Genomic DNA, 18,051 nt, shown 5'->3' on the forward strand with positions numbered 1-18,051 from the left:
CCCCCCCCCCCCCCCCCCCCCCCCCCCCCGCAAACATTCAGACCATAGTACCCCAGATGGCATTGTACACCATTACGCTGAAGAGCTTGGTCTTCAGCTTGTGGATAAGTGACCTGATTACCATCTGGTGAGCTTTAATTTTAATTTTTTTTTTCAACGTTTATTTATTTTCGGGACAGAGAGAGACAGAGCATGAACGGGGGAGGGGCAGAGAGAGAGGGAGACACAGAATCGGAAACAGGCTCCAGGCTCTGAGCCATCAGCCCAGAGCCTGACGCGGGGCTCGAATGCCCGGACCGCGAGATCGTGACCTGGCTGAAGTCGGACGCTTAACCGACTGCGCCACCCAGGCGCCCCCATCTGGTGAACTTTAAAACTAGGCACTCAAACAAAAAGCAGTAAAGCCATCCTTTCTAGGGATCCATCTGTAACCCACCCACTGATGTAGTCCAGTCGGTGACCTGTTTAGAGCCCAACCAGCAATAGACAATTGATGATCAACTCCATCCCCCAAATATTTTTTTCACATCGTCTTTCCACAAACCATAATTGTTTGATTAATTTTAACCTTGATATATAAGAATTCCACATTTGTTTTTGCTGATAGTTTTCTTCTCAGTTTCAGCCCAATATTCCAAAAGATCATTTTTAGCACCTTCAATGACTGTCATTATTCAAGACAACCTCTGTATTATCTTAAATTTTAATAATCATAAAAATTGCTAATCATTATTGAGGGCTTACTATGTACCAAGCACTGTGTTAAATGTTTTACCTCATTTTATCCTCTGATGGGCTTACAAAGTGGGTGTCATTATATTATCCCTGTCAAAGGTCATATAAATAACAAGTATGAGAAATAAGACTCAATCCCAAGTATGTCTATTGCCAAATCTCATGCTCTTAGGCACTATACTGTGTCATTTCTGAGCATCTCCCAGTTTTATCAGAGGCACTGAAGAGCCCAGACTAAGGAGAGAACTCTGGGATATTCCACTAGAGATTTCCTTTGCAACAGGTTTAAAACCACTGATTCATGCTCACTGAATATTGTGACTCATCTACTAACCAGTTCACTCGGCAAGAGTATTATCCACCCAACTTTCACAATTTTATTCACAAGAATAGCATGGAAAACTATTAAATGCCTTGCAAAACTGAAAAACATTATGTCTATGACATTCCCTTTATCTGCTAACATCTGCATTGCTTGCCAATTTTATCGTTTTCTTTCTAAGAGGTCTCTTCACCTACATTTTTGCTTCTGTCCCTGAATTATCTGCCTCTCTATCACTAAAGCAATGGACACTCAAGCCCCATCATAGCCCCCCTATTTCTTTTTTTTTCCTAGTTCAAATACTTCAGAGGCCTCCCATCTTTTAGAGACAGTGTTCTTAACGTCTGTTTCAGGACTCCTAAGGACTATTTCAAATTATATAAATGCTGTGTATGGGTGCACTCTGCTTTGAGAAGCATCCATAGTTTTGTATTAAATTCTCAAAAAGTGATTATGATTTCAATGCCTATAAATCACCTATAAAATCAACAAATTTTCCTAAATAAACAAAGCTTTTCATGACCAGTTTCTAACCTCTGCCCAAACCTCATTTCCTCCCTTGTCTCCCCTTTCAATACCCACTGCATTCACACCCACTCACATGCAAACAATGCCATACTTCCTGTGGTTTCTCAAAATGCCATATGTTTGCTCAGTTCCACACATATGTATATGCTGGGCCTTCTTCCTTCTCACCCTCGTGAGATCGTATTCACTGTCAAACTTCAGTTCCAACATCACTTTTTCAATGAAACCGTCCCTGACCTTTCCACTTGCTTTGTACATTTACCTAGAGAATATATGTAAAACACATAGTAAGTATGCAACAAATAATGGTGATGGAGGTAATGCTGGTAGTGAATGTTGTTGATGATAATATTAGCCCACTGAACTGTAACTCCTTGAGGACAAAGATAATATGTAATTTGACTTTGAATCCCCAGAACCTACCATAGTGTCTTATACATAGTAAATAGTAAGCACATGTTTGTTGATCGATTACCAAGTCCAAGATACTGAAAGCCAAGGGAAGATAGCACAAGAAGAGACTTGCATGAATGAGAATTGCCAGAGAAAACTTTATTGAGGGGGAAGGTACACAAAGGGTAGGGTTTTTTTTTAACGTTTATTTATTTTTTAGAGACAGCAAGAGAGGGGGTGGCGCCAGGGGGGGGGGGGACAGAGGATCCAAAGTGGCCTCTGCACGGACAGCAGCCAGCCCAATGTGGAGCTTGAACTCAAGAACTGTGAGATCATGACCTGAGCTGAAGTCCGATGCTCAACCAGGCGCCCCAAAGGGTAGATTTTTTAATAGCCAGAGAAGATTACAGAAGTTACTGAAGGTAAAAGAAAAAAAGCATAATATGTAATCTGCTTTAGGGTGGGGAAGAATAAATGTGTTTTGTTTGATAAGAAGGAGAAGCGATGATCGCCAACACAAATACTTTGTCATTACGAAAACTTTACTGTTCAGTACCATGCCTAGACAGCAAACAGCAAAAACAACGTTAAATTTTGCTCCTTTCAGAAACCTCAAGTTCTATCAAAACCATAAAAGAAAATGCTTCCTTTAGACAAACTATATGGTATAATGGGGGAAAACATGAGCTTTATAGGACAGCAAATCTAGGTTTGAATTTTAGTTTTGCCACTTAACTGTTACTTTGGGCAAGTCCCTTATCGCTTTGAGCTTTAGTTTTCTCTTCTATACAATGGGAATCATAATGGTTATCCTAAAGGGCTTTTGTGGGATTCTTGTAAGGTATCTAGCACAGCACATGGTATATAGCAGGTCCTCAGTAAACATGAGCAGCACTGTGACTGTTTATAGTGCAAATTGATGCATTTGTGTGTCTGTGTTAAGTCAAGGTGTACCTTATGGCATGTATGTTTTTGGACATGTAAACTTGAGCCTACTTGATCTGAAGTTAATTGGGCATTTCAAAACAGAAATAACCCAGGAAAGGACAATGTGTAACATGATACTCCATGGCCATTTGTCTCTTTAAAATAAAGAAACGCAAGAAGTTTTGAGTGTGTGGGCATTTGTGTAGGGTAAATGCTGAAATAAGAAGCTAGTAACTTTTCTGTAGTAACTAACCTGCTGTACAAACTGTCATTCAAATACTGCCTTACGCTTTATTTAAAACACTGAAAACCCCCTCTGACTTTATTTTCTGCTTGGATTTTTTTCTGTAGAAAAATACACAATTGAATTAATTTCAAGTGTGTTTGTTTGTAAACCAGCCAAATATTTCCTTTTAAATACTTGAGCTCTATGTTAAATATACACACATGGTTCCTAGCACATTATGTGTTTTCAGTAATAGATTTCATCCTTTTATCCTTCAATGGACTTTTAGTTCCACACATATTAATATGTCTCCTATGTCCATAATAAATGAAAGTTTTCCATTTCATGCAGGTTCTTCCAGGGGACCCAGCCCCCTGACCATGGGAGCCCAGGACACCCTCCCCGTTGCAGCGGCATTTACAGAAACAGTCAATGCCTACTTCAAAGGAGCAGATCCAAGCAAGTAAGCCTGGGGCTTGGTCCACTGGATTCTCCAAACTCTATCCCATTCAGTGGGGGACACCCTAGTTATAACTATTTCATTCCTTATCCTAAAACCAAGAAAAAAAATTGGTTAACAATAACAGCATACCTAGAATGGAGGAGAAAATTTAATTAGAAATATTAATTCATTGCTTTTTTAAAAACGTGCCAAAGGACCAATAATCTATTATCTTACTATCCAGAAATCTCTGGTTCAGTTTTGAATGCAAGTTATAGACAATCCTAACCCAACCACGTAGACAGTGAAAACACTTGTTATCTCACAAAAGTAAATGTCTAGATCATGTCTTTATTGTCTTAGTTTGTAATAGATCTGAATCATTCACATATAAGCTGAAACATGGTGCATTGGAACAAAACACATGGCTGTGTTCATAACACAGAGATTAGTAAGAAGACAGGTTATATGTTATCTATATGAGGTAAGGAGAAATTGGCCAAAAAAATTATAATCACGGCAAAGTAAACTCTTGAGAAAAATGCACCACTCTACTCTGTAATTCTATGAGCCTGATTTCACTTATTTCAGTACATACTGAAGGTGGACTTGACCCGAATGCATATATAATATGATTAAATAGTTTGCCTTTCTATAAGGAGTTCCATAGATAGAGTTCAGGAAGTTTATGGATTCCCTGAAAATTATAGCATTTATCTTATGTGTGTGCATAGTGCGTTTGTTCACAATTCCAGGTCTGAATGTGATGGGTAAACAAAGGACAAACCTAAGGGAGGAAAGAATTGCTTTTTATTTTTTACTTATAAGGACCAGGACTTACAAAACCTTAGTATCCATGGAAATAAGAATTAGAAAAATAATAAATGTTAACACAGGACCCTAGACTATTTATGAAAAATTTTGAAACAGCGATAATTATCTATAATGAAAACTTGGATCTCCACATATATTTTAAGTGGGAATTTATATGAGTAGTTGTGATTCCTCTTTACACTTCAGAAACACTAGTTTTTTTTTAAGTCTAAATCTAACAATATTATGCTGGGCAACATGATTAGTAACTCTACCTTAGGTGTTCTATCTAGCCAGTGGGATCTATCAACTTCCCTAAATGTTATGTCCTTTTCAACAACATTTAGATTGTCTTCTAGGCCCAGACTATTGTAGAAAAACAAACACTATGGACTCTGGTGTTTTAGTCCATTTGGGATGCTGTAACAGAATACCATGGACTGAGCGGCTTCTGAACCACAGAAGCCTATTTCTCATAGTTCTTGGGGCTGGGAAGTCCCCAAGACTTCCCAAGATCAAAGCTCTAACAGTTTCAGTATCTGACCAGAGGCAGCGGCGTCCTGGTTCATAGTCACCTTAAATGGGGGTGGGGGAGGGAAGCTAAGGAGCTCTTCGGGGTCGCTTTTATAAAGGCACTGATCTCATTTATGAGGGCTCTACCTTCGTGACCTAATCACCTCCCAACAAGCACCGTCATATTGGAGATCAGATTTCAGTATATACATTTTGGAAGAACACAAATATTCAGCCTGTAGCACTCTGGTTTCCCCCATGTCTTCTCTCCTTCATCTTCAAAGCAGGATGGTAATTTGCCACATCCACATATCAATAGGAATTAAAAACTACTCTTACAGAGTATGCATTTGAACTGTTAGAGCACTTAAGCACCATGTGCTTAAGTTGTATACATACTTCATATACACATACTTGTATTTCTGTAGACTCTTCTTTGAACAATTTGTATAACTTTTTGTAATACCAGTTCTAAGGATTATACTTATTATTGACTGACCTACCTATACCTTAGAAAGCTCAGGCTCATCAGACTTGAGAAAAGTGGGAAAAACACACCTTTAAAAGAATAAGAAAGAGTAAAAAGTAGTCAGGAGAGATGTCTATACCAGCATGAAAAACACTGGGAATCACCCAAGAATGAATTCTCTTTTGTCTGCTTACTCATTGGCTTTCATTCATTAATTTATTCAGAGAGACCTAATTGGTGGTAGGAGAACTTCCATTTTTGCCCCCTAAAATCTGTTGTCGAAATATCACTCCTCTGCTCAAACCCCTCCTGTCTTGTTCAAAGCAAAACCCTAATGCTTTAGAATGGTCTATGAGGCTCTACATTATCTGTCCTTTGGGACCCTTCCCCCATTTCAGCTACCACCTCTTTGATCTTGTCTCCATCACTGGCGTTCTTACTCACTCCACTCTACCCACACTGGGTTTATGGCTGTTCTCTGCCATTTGGCCAACCTCGTCTGCATCTAAGGGTCTCAGCATTTGTTGCCCTTTCAGCCTGGGTGAAATCTTCTCCAGCTACCTGGGTGATTGCCCCCACACCTCTTTCAGGATTCTTCAGCAGATTTATCAGAGCCCTTCTCTGTCCACTCTATGCAAATAGCAACATTTCTTCCTACCCACTGTCAGCTCTTTCTCCCAACCAACCTCACTTTCTTCCCCCCGTCCCCCATTGTCCTTCTCTCTAATTAACGTGCTGCATGTTTTCAGTGTCCACTGTCTGTCTCTTCCCCCACCAGAATGAGAAATGGGACTTTGAGCATTTTCTTCATTCTTATATCCTCAACACCTAAAGCAGGATCTGGCACAATTGTTGAATAAGTTGAGTTGAATGACTCCCCTAGTACTTACAGAATGGCTGCTATGTGCCTGCCATTGTACTAGACAGGGGTTATATTGGTGATGAAGACAGTTGATTTGGAAAATAAGACTTGTGCATACATAGAATACAAAGTCCACTGTAGAAGAAGTGTAGTTATGGTGCAAGGGGGGCTAAGAAGCTTTTAATAATCTTCCTTAAATCCTAAGGAGTGGTGTAGTAACCTACCAGTCACTTTGTAGGTCTGTGCCTATACCAGCTGGATTCTTCATCCTGTTTCAATTTGCCCAGCACGCTAGAGCACGTATGTGGGCAGGTGTGCACCTGTGATGCTGGTATCCATGACCTTGGCATTCCAGTGATGTGGCGCTTGAGCCAAAGCAATATTAGTGTTTTTCTTATGTCTTTCCAAATTAACTGAGTCTTTGACTCTTCAACAATTGCATATACTGAGTCTGTTTTCAATTATATTGCCATAAGTAGTTGCTGTATATATTGCATTATTGATAGATGGGAGATTCAATAATTTCATTGAAATTATGAGATCCAAAATTTATGAACAGATCATGAAGTGACATCCTTCTAAATTTAATTTTAGCTCCAGGCAGTGAATCATTTTAATTGCTGCTCCTTTGTTATTCACTTTCAAAGAAACAACCCAAGTTCAAAACTTCTGTCCTGGGGTGAGCAGGGGAGGAGGAGGAGGAAGTCAAACACAGCACCACATAGAGAAATGCTACAGAAAAGGCATGTGGACTTGCTTTTGCCTGTGGTTCCTTCTCATCCTGGACCCAAAGCCTTCCCCATTTGCTTTCAGACCATATATTGGAAACAGAAACCTACCACTTTAATTATTATATAGTATGATATATGATCCATTTGAGTATAGTTATACTCTTTCTTGGAGTATTCAGAACACCTGTAATAGGCATTTTGATACCCGGGTCTTTCTCGGTCACTCATAGGCAGAGAACTCCTTGACTTCTGCTGTTGGCCGGGGAAATACATCTCCCACTCCTATTTGAACAACCCAGGCACAAGGGGTTAAGTCTTTATTCCCCTGGAAATAAACATGTTTCTGTGTTATGTGCTCTCCTTCTCTTATCATCATATTTCAATTATTTATCTAAGTGTCTGCCTCCCCACTTAAACTGGAAGTTTGGGTGAAGACCACGTCTGTCCTGTTTCTCCCTGCCCATTCTAGGGCACTACATAATAGCTGGTACACTGCATAGACACTCTCTATATGGATAATGTTAAGTGTATGAATTTATTTTAACATTTTATTGAGTTCCTACTCTGCACTAGATTCTGTGTAATTTGCCCCCAAGACATAGCGCTCGCTTTATAATCATGGGTAAGATATGTGCAAAAAAACCTACAAAACTGTTTTTAAAAAATCTGTACATCTATCCAAGGAACCTATACAGGAAAAACTAAGGAAGGCCGAATAAACAAACTATGAAGGAAGGCTTCAGAAAGGTCTGCCTTTGAACCGAGTCTTGAAACATGGAAAGGAGTTTGTCTAGTACCCAAACCAATGAAAGGGCGGACAGCTGCACATGCACAGAGGAGACTGTGGGCTTGGTTATCAAAGCAGTGCGTGAAAGTCATGTTTATGTGAGCCCTGTACTTCTTATGACCTCACATATGTCAAACTCACACACTTCCTAACCAAAATCGGCCAGCATTTCTGTTGGATGGCTAACATGGTACTGCCTGTGGCAATAGGGAGAACCCAGTTTAGAAGTCACTTAGCCAGGTGACCTTGAAATTTTGCCATTCTTTTTAAAATTTTTTTTTCAACGTTTTTATTTATTTATGGGACAGACAGAGACAGAGCATGAACGGGGGAGGGGCAGAGAGAGAGGGAGACACAGAATCGGAAACAGGCTCCAGGCTCTGAGCCATCAGCCCAGAGCCTGACGCGGGGCTCGAACTCACGGACCGCGAGATCGTGACCTGGCTGAAGTCGGACGCTTAACCGACTGCGCCACCCAGGCGCCCCGAAATTTTGCCATTCTTGACAAATGTTTCATTTGTGGGGATTCTCATGATTTCGAACTTTGTTCATAACATGAGTTTGTTAATATTAACATATTGCAGTATTTTTGATTTCCATAATTCAAGCTCACGTGTAATGTCGCCACATTGCATACTGATAAGAACAGTCGTTAAAGTTAAACAAATATTTTCCTTTAGTGAGTATGGGTTGAAAATCTTCATTTTGTGTAGAAAATTTCAGATCTGGAAATAGATACTGGATGAATTAATAAGTCAGTAAAGTTCTGAATGGATGAATCACTAAATCAGCAAATAAATTATAAATCTGTGACAGTTGACATGCAGTACAGAAATGTAATATACATGAAGAAGCTTGGTGCTTCTTTTTTTTTAATTTTTTTTTTTAATGTTTATTTATTTCTGACAGAGAGAGAGAGACAGAGCATGAGTGGGGAAGGGTCAGAGAGAGAGAGAGACACAGAATCCCAAGCAGGCTCCAGGCTCCGAGCTGTCAGCACAGAACCCCACACTGGGCTCAAGCTCAGGAACTGCGAGATGATGACAAGAGCCAAAGTCGGTCTCAACCGACTGAGCCACCCAGGCGCCCCTTGAAGCTTGGTGCTTCTTACACTGGTTTATATTCGCTACTGCTTTCATCAGCCACGCGACACCATGAGCCCTTTGAAGACGGGGCTGTTTTGCTGATTTTTAAATGGCCTCCCCACTCAAAACAAACAAACAAACAAACAAACAAACATTACATGATTAGGAGTCAATAAATGTTTATTGACTAAATAATGCCACTGCCTCCCCTCGCTGACTGGCTTTCAAAAGGGAAACTTTATCCCTCACCAAGACACCACTTACACCTCATTTTGAGCAACCTGGAAAAGTCACTGAGCAGATCCCTTACCAATTGAAAAACATTTCAGCCACTGCTGCTGACAACAATGTACTGAGGGACGGTAGGTACTGAACTCTGATTTAACAAATGCTCTAATTATTGTTTTCTTCTTAAGTCGTGAAATAGTATTCTGCACATCCACATGTTGAAAAGCATTGAGAATAGACTCAGCTTAAGGGGAAGTCTGGGCTCAGCCCCAGTAATTAATGCAAGGTTTATGTAGCTGAAATGCAGAAAAGGAAGACAGCAGAACTGGTATCCAAAGTGGGGAATCGACAGTACTCCCCAGAAGAGATGGATGTGCAAACTGCCAGAAACCAAAATTTTCATCCAGAGCAATGCAGGGTTATGGATGACCATATCTGAATGAGGGGAGAAAAGGGGAACATGGCTACCTTAGGAAGCTTTCCTGCCCTCCACCCTTGACCTCAACCTGGCCTTATACATAAGAGGCTGTAGCAATTCTTCCCATAAGCTATTTTAACTATGCACCAAAGGCCATCTCCCCTGAGACACGTGTGTCTCAACAATCACAGTTACACAGCATACGAAATGACTACGGGGCAAATGGTGCTCCCTGTGCTCAGATGTTGAGCAGAGTTTCCATCTATTAATCTCAATTTCCCTAGAAAGTACAGTCCTGAACTTAAAGTTATAGAACTAGTACAAGGGTAAGTTATCCAGATGTAAAGGGAAGTCGTAAAGAAGTTCACTCATTTTAAATATTTACTGTTTCCTAAAGAAGAATAATCCTTTTGAGGTTTCTGCTTCTGGCCAAAGTGTCATAACAGGGACCGATTTATCTCTTTACCTGAAAATGCCTTGAAAGTGGACAAAACATGTGAACAATGATTTGCCAGACCCTGGATCTCAGGTAAAGGACAGTGACCCCTGAGAGGTGAGGTGTGCCATATGAATGCCTAGCTTTCTTCCTTAAGTGTTTTCAGACATGATACGGGGGAAGCCCAGCACACTCCCAGCTGTTTACGAGGAGGTGTCTCACCGAGGCATACTCCACAGCAAACTGACTTGGGGGTGGCAGAGGAAGCTAATGGCCACGTGGTGGGTACTGCAGGTCACCATGACTGCAGAAGCTGGCTGTGGAGAAGGAAGGTGTGCACGTGACAGGAGACTGGAGCCAGAGAACCCACCTACATTGCAGGATCTGGGCACTGGGGCAGCCCAGACACATGCACTACAGGGGCCAGATGCTGGGGAAGCTGCCTGTACCACCAGGCACTATCAAAGCCACACGGGCTGCAGTACCCACACACTGGGGATGCCACATGTTCTGCAGAGGTCCCACACACAAGCTTCTGGCACCGCAAGAGCCTGGCACCAGGTATGCCCTAAGTACTGTGGAAGCCAGCCTAGCAAGTACCCGGGAACGGGGAAGGAAAAATCTCTTTTTCCTGCAATGTCTTTTTAGCGCCCTCTACTGACAAAATTTAACATAGTGCCTGCTGGCAAAGAAAAAGTATATACAAAGGGCTCAATAATTTTCTCAGTGCAGGCAATAAAGGGTGAATTGGAACTACATTGATTTTATATAGAAATTGACACCATGATTTTAAATTTCATATTGAAGTGCAAAGGGGCTACAGAAGCAAAAACAATTTTGAAAAAGAACAAAGTTGGTGGATTAATGCTATTTGATTTCAGTGTGATCCAGTGATTCTCCTCCTACATTTATTTGCCAAGAGATATGAGAGCATATGTCCATACAAAGACTTGTACAAACATATTCACCACAGCTTTATTTGTAATACTTAAAAACTGGAAAGAGTCCAAATGTTTTTCAACAAATTAATGGATTAAAAAAAAACAAAACCCCTGTGGGCTAGCCATATGCTACACAGCAATAAAAAGTCATGAACTATTGATGCATACACTACATAGATGAATCTCTAATTACAGAGTGGAAGAAGCCAGATGAAAAAATTACATACTTTATGATTCTGTTTACATGAAATTCTAGAATGTGCAAACTAATAGCAGTGTCAGAAAGCTATGTTAGCAATTGCTTAGGGATAAGGAGAAAAGCAGCAGAGAGGGATCACAGAAATGTGTGAGGCAACTCTTAGGGGTACTGGGTATTTTCCTTAACTTGATTGCATGAGGGCTTCACAGGTATAAAATACATAAAAAATTATGGAAGTTTACACTATAAACGAGTGCCATTTATTGTATGTCAATTGTGCCTCAACAAAACACTTTAAAAAAAAGTTATTCTTCCTTTCAAATTATTATCTTATTGTGCTAACTTGTATGACTGATTTTTACAGTTTCAACCGAATAGACATGGAATAAATATATAGTTAAATGGAAGCAAGGAGTTTACCTCTTCAGTACAGAAAAGAACATATTCAAGACATCAATCATGTTACTGAGAACTAAAATAAGACCCAGTCAATAGTGTGATAATGTTGTGCATTTGATTTTATTATCTTCAAATATGTTGCCAAAGATTCAGAAATCAGAGACCAAAATAACCACCAAAATAGGTGGTTCTATTGTGAGGTGAACAGATAGACATTTCTACAGAAAGAGAAAGGCTGCATTTTTCTTACAGTTCAAAAGCACATTCAACAGATGGCGACTTTTTGGGATAAGTGTTAACACAAACCTTGCATTCTCAGGTCTTGGAAATGATTTAGTAGTTGACAGCGGAATTGTTTAAGAGCGTACCTTGTGTCTCTCCTGCTATTGTACTATTGTTACAAAAATCATTTCTTTTTCCCAACTGTTTTGATTCACAGCTTATTGACCTGGGCTTCCTCTCTCTCTTTCCTCTCATGTGTTTTGATATGCCAGATGTATCGTGAAGATTACTGGAGAGATGGTGTTGTCTTTTCCTGCCGGCATCACCAGACACTTTGCCAACAATCCATCGCCAGCTGCTCTGACTTTTCGGGTGATAAATTTCAGCAGGTTAGAACACGTCCTGCCAAATCCCCAACTTCTCTGCTGGTAAATATATTTTGCACAAATTTTTTAGAGATGTGTGTCGCTTAGCACTGGATACTTAGATGAAGGATATACCTTAGCAAGAAAATAGCATGGTAGAGAAATTACTGCTACTCAGATATGTTTGTAGATTCAACCCAGAAGTTTGCTACCTGTAAAAATCTTTTGTATATAATCGTGTGTAGATGCTTATATGTATTCTAACGGCCAACCATCTCAAGGGGCTGAAGAGACATTTAGAGTAATAAAAGCTGTATCAGTGACAGTTTGTTTATTCATTGCCATCAGTAAACAATGGATGAGGAGAGTGGGAAATGAGCCCAATAAAAGGAATAAAATCCATTTTTTGTCTTAGCATCTTTTAAAGTCAAATGATATTTGAACTGTGAGCTCGTCTTCACATGAGCTTGAAAGTCTTTTTCGTGAAATACATAATTTTGCAGTAATGGTGATTGTTTTAATGGAACTGTACATGTATTCAAAGAAGCTAATGTGAATTTGTTTATATAAATATACTATTCCCATTTTCTAACTGTTAAATCTGAACATGGACCTATCATACCTGCATGCATGTGGATTCACACAAACATACACGTGTATGGAGCTATTAAAAATGATCAGCTATACGAGTTAATTACTGGCAATGAATGAGACAAAAAACTGTCATTCTTGACAGCTTCTTATCATTAAGTCCTGACATTTTACTCAAAAATCTCTCTCTAAAGTGGCCATTTTTTTCTCTTTACTGTGACCTCCCTGTCCAAGTGACCATTGTCATTTTCCTGGACCACCGAAAATGCTTTCCTTCTTCTCTTCCTGCATCCAAGCTTGCCCCCTTACTGCATTTTTTACACAACAGCTGAGTCACTTTCTGTGAGGTGAACCAGGCCATCCTCACGTATAATCCTCAAGTGGCTTTGCATTGCATCTGTACCTGAATGCAAACTTGTTACCACTGCCTTTGAGACCTAGAGTCATCTACCCTTGCCTGCCTCTCTGTTACCATTTCCCACCGTCCTGCCTCAGAATCCTGGTAGCTCCAGCCAGGCTTGCCAGGCTTAAGAACAGGCTGGGATTTGTGTGCTTGTTGCCTCCGCCTCTGATACTATTTCTGTCCCTCTTCACCTGACCCTGACTCACTCTTCAGATTTCAGCTCTGCCTTGTCTCCCTGGACAATTCCACTCCTCTTCCACCCCCAACCCTCATTCTTAAACCAAATATGCCCTCTTGTTATTCCCTCTCAAGGTATCCTTTTCTTTCCCTTGTTGCTCTTGCTAGAATTAATAATTATATATCTGTTTGTGTTTCTTCATTCATCCATCTCCCCCACTAGACTGTAAAATCCATGAGAGAACGGAACACATCTCTTAGTTCACCACCACATCGTCAGTACCTTCCACTACACCTGGCATCTAGTAAGGACTTAACTAACATTTGTTCAATGAATGAACAACTCAACTATCATTTAAAGAATTTAGTCAAGCTGGGTGTTTATGTAGAAATAGCTAAAGGTTGTCGGTATTTGTAATTTAAGGACCAACATCGTTGCTTTCTTCACTGAGACTTGTTCACTCAGTGGTGACAAAACAGTCACAGATCTGTCAGGTGACTACCAAGATCACCTCCTCCTCTTTGGTCCTTGTGATGGTTTAACTGGCAAACTTGATTCCAGGTTTAAAAGTGTGGAAATATATGGTCACGCATTAAATGAAAAATAAACCTAAAGCAATCAAGACTGGAAATCAGAAGCTTGTTATTTCACTCTCCCTCTCTGTTTTTGACGTTCACATTGAGCCAGTTAATTTTATTTGTCAAGGTTCCTCCATCTGAAATTAGGAGTTAGGTGCCATCATCTCACTGGTTTGTTTGTTAATAAGACGAGTGTGGGTGTTACAGTTTTTGTTGCATTTTTAGGCCATTATGTGGCCAGGTTTTTAATCATATATGCAAGAGTTTTATACTTATATTAATATATCAGTCCTAGTAATTGAATTAAATAACACCCTGAGTATGTTTTTGCCTGACACAATATTATATAGACCCTTACCTTACTATTGTTATCTGCTAAAACAAGAATAAAAAATACTCATTTGGACCTTACAAATTCTAAATATTTGATTATTGTGTCAGGGCTGTGATTGGTAACTCATGGCCATGTAGCTTATGTGGGTTTGTTATGCGGGACTGCTCTAACATCACTACTACCAGCCCTAGTTTTTAAAAGGCAGCGTAAGCGAGTATTTTTCTCGATCACAATACAAGCCTTTTAATATCTATTGCCTTAGACCAGCCAATTCTCTCATTTATGTGTTCTGAAAGACTTCATTTAGGTTCGCAGCTCGGCACCTGAACACCTTTGGGTTTGCAACCCATTGACAGGGACCAAATTGAAGTTTACTTCTACTTTCCCATTATGAAAGGGGTTTGCTTATAAAGAATATTCGGGAACAATCGTGAAGCCAATTATAAGACTAAAGAATTCTCAAGACTTCTTGAGCATTCAAGAATCGCCTCTCCAAGTAACTGGCATCTCTATCTGATTGACAAAGCTTTCTTGAATATTTATTAAAGCAAGTTCTCTGAGGAATTATCGTAGATATATGACTTAGCTTAATTTGTTATTAAACTTAGAAAATACATTTCTGTAAAAAATAGTGTCATTGAAATTTTCCCAACTATTCAGATCTGCTTAGTACAAATTAATGACATGTTACTGGATATTCATTCTGTACCTCTATTTTGGTACAGTGGGAAAGTATGACCCACAGGATACTGACCTGGGCTGGAATCCTGACTGTTCTTATTAGCTGTTTCCCATAAGCAAATCACTTAATTTCACTGACTATCACTCTCATCTCCAGCCTCTGGGTAACTTGGATGCTCTTAGGTAATACAAGTTTAGACAGCCCTCATCAGCATCCTTAGCTCAGCTTACCCAGGGGCAGTGTCTCAGGGGCCGGGAATCTTTTCCATCCACATCCTACATGGCCACAGTTGTAGAGATTTGTTTTGTCCTCAACAACCTATACCAGGGCCCAGCAGAATTCACATGGGTCATGCTGAGACTGAGCCCCCCACAGCCACTCCCTCCTAACAGATCAGTAGCAGTTTTAAAGCCCTGATGTTTTTTTGACTCATTCTCTTAATTTGTTTGACTTTTGGAGGCTGGATCATACCAACTTACTTCTGGCCTGCCTTCATCACTTTATTACTGTCATCCTTCTGTCTTCTTAACCTCTAATTTCCATTCAGTAAGTGAGTTGTATGTCAGGTTACTGAATTACTTGGGCCCTCAGTTTCCTTATTATGTGAAAGTGAACAGAGGCTGCTCACACTCTTGACTGATTCCATTTGTCATTGAGACAAGCATTTTCAAAATACATTGGGTGACTGACGTATAGAGAGACACCTGAGCAAAGCTAACAAATCTTTAAGAATACCAAATTCCTGGGGCACCTGGGTGGCTCAGTCAGTTGGGCAACTGACTTTGGCTCAGGTCATGATCTCACAGCTTGTGAGTTCGGGCCCCGCGTCGGGCTCTGTGCTGACAACTCAGAGCCTGGAGCCTGCTTCGGATTCTGTGTCTCCCTCTCTCTCTGCCCCACCCTTTCTTGCTCTCTGTCTCTCAAAACTGAATAAACATTAAAAAAAAAAAAAAGAATACCAAATTCCTGAATTCATCACGACTACATTTCTTTATTGTAACTACCATGATTATTATCATTTAAATTCCAAGACCATCTTGTAAGTGTAGTGACTATTTTCTGATCTGGATGCTCTCAGATAAAATACCATGGTAGTTTTAGGATCACCCTTTTCTCCTCAGCTGGAGATAAAGACTGTGTTTACATTTGGCCAAATATTTAACTCAGTAATTTCTGAGAAACTACTGTTCACGTCAATTAAAAAAAAAAATCAATGTACCCAGCTCCTTGATTGCATTAACTGACTAATTCAGAGGAAACTGTGGTCATGTAGAAAGAGCTATTAAGTTTGGGTTAATAAATAATTCACTCTTTAAAGCAACCAGTTATCATCAGGATTGGTTGATATTATTGGGCACTCACTGAAATTCATAGCAATACAATCATACTTCCTTATGTGTATTAATCTCTTAACATAATACCATTCAGAACTGCAGTTGTACTAAAGCTATAGTACTGTTAGTAATATGATCTCTATAGATTGTCATAGATGGATATAGAAATCAGATGACACTTTGCTAAGATGCTTCTTTGAGTGGATTATATTTGTCACAAGATGCGACTCAACAATTTTTTTTTCCCAACTGAATAGCGATAACACTCAAAATGATGCCAATACCAAGGAATTCTGGGTAAACATGCCAAATTTGATGACTCACTTAAAGAAAGTGTCGGAACAAAAACCCCAGGCTACATATTATAACGTGGACATGCTCAAGTATCAGGTAAGCCTATTCATACAGTCAGGGTGTCTCTTCCACATTATAATTTTGTATTCTAATAGGCCTAACATTAAATAAAAGAAAATAAAATAACATTCCTTTTAATCTAACTTAAAAGCTATAATTTATAAGAAAATAGAAGCTTAAAAGGCTACTTGGAGATTATAAAAATGAAGTTGCAAGAAATTTCAATAATTGAGATTGAATCCTATGAATTTTAAAGCCTGAGGGATTTTTCTTTTAAGTCTCCATCCTATTTGTCATTAAGTGAACCTAGAAAGCAGACAGAACTCACCTACTGCAACATGAGGTGGGTATAAAGTATTAAAGTGTAGGCAAGAAACTGAATTCTGGAATTAAGTCAGCTTCCTACTGGCCACTGACTTTAGACACTTAATCTCCCTGAACCCCTGTTTCCTCATCTGCAAATAAGGATAATAGTGATTCCTACCTAGATTTTTTTTTAATTAATTTATTTATTTATTTATTTATTTATTTATTTATTTATTTTTATTTACATCTAAGTTAGCTAAAATATGGTGCAATAATGATTTCAAGAGGAGAATTTGGTGATTCATCACTTACACTTACCACCCAGTGCTCATCCCAACAAGTGTCGTCCTTAATGCCCTTTACCCATTTAGCCCATCCCCCCGACCCAAAACCCCTCCAGCAAACCTCAGTTTGTTCTCTGTATTTAAGAGTCTCTCATGGTTAATCTCCCTTCCTGTTTTTATATTCTTTTTCCTTCCCTTCCCTTATGTTCCTCTGTTTCGTATCTTAAATTTCATGTATGAATGAAGTCATATGATATTTGTCTTTCTCTGACTGACTAATTTCGCTTAGCATAATACCCTCTAGTTCCATCCACGTTGTTGCAAATGGTAAGATTTCATTCTTTTTGATCACCAAGTAATATTCCATTTTATATATATATATATATATATATATATATATATATATACCACATCTTCTTTACCCATTCATCCATCGATGGACATTTGGGCTCTTTCCATAATTTGGCTATTGTCGATAGTGCTGTTATAAACACTGGGTGCATGTGCCCCTTTGAAACAGCACTCTTATATCTTTTGGGTAATACCTAGTAGTGCAATTGCTGGGTCATAGGGTAGTTCTATTTTTAATTTTTTGAGGAACCTTCACACTGTTTTCCAGAGTGGCTGTACCAGTTTGCATTCCCACCAGCAATGCAAAAGGGTTCCTCTTTCTTTGCATCCTTGCCAACATCTGTTGTTGCCTGAGTTGTTACTTTTAGTCATTTTGACAGGTGTGAGGGGGTATCTCATTGTGGTTTTGATTTGTATTTCCCTGATGAGTGATGTTGAGCATCTTTTCATGTGTTGGTTAGTCATCTGGATGTCTTCTTTGGAAAAGTGTCTATTCATGTCTTTTGCCTGTTTCTTCACTGGATTATTTGTTTTTTGGGTATTGAGTTTGGTAAGTTCTTTAAAGATTTTGGATACTAAGCCTTTATCTGATATGTCATTTGCAAATATCTTCTC

At 39.4% G+C, this 18,051-nt stretch overlaps 1 protein-coding gene across 36 annotated transcripts in view; it reads left to right on the forward strand.

The window, feature by feature from the left end:
- Positions 1 to 18,051, forward strand: part of SGIP1 (SH3GL interacting endocytic adaptor 1) — a 206,119-nt gene that overhangs the window by 177,095 nt on the left and 10,973 nt on the right. For all 36 annotated transcript variants that reach the window (XM_040470530.1, XM_040470529.1, XM_040470535.1 and 33 more), the window contains 3 exons: positions 3,483 to 3,594; positions 11,949 to 12,104; positions 16,399 to 16,531. In XM_040470530.1, coding sequence (XP_040326464.1) covers positions 3,483 to 3,594; positions 11,949 to 12,104; positions 16,399 to 16,531 — 401 coding nt within the window. The remainder of the gene's footprint in view (positions 1 to 3,482; positions 3,595 to 11,948; positions 12,105 to 16,398; positions 16,532 to 18,051) is intronic.

This window comes from Herpailurus yagouaroundi, unplaced genomic scaffold (genome assembly GCF_014898765.1).
Source record: "Herpailurus yagouaroundi ecotype Mexico unplaced genomic scaffold, PumYag 77, whole genome shotgun sequence".
In the NCBI taxonomy this organism is placed as follows: Eukaryota; Metazoa; Chordata; class Mammalia; order Carnivora; family Felidae; genus Herpailurus; species Herpailurus yagouaroundi.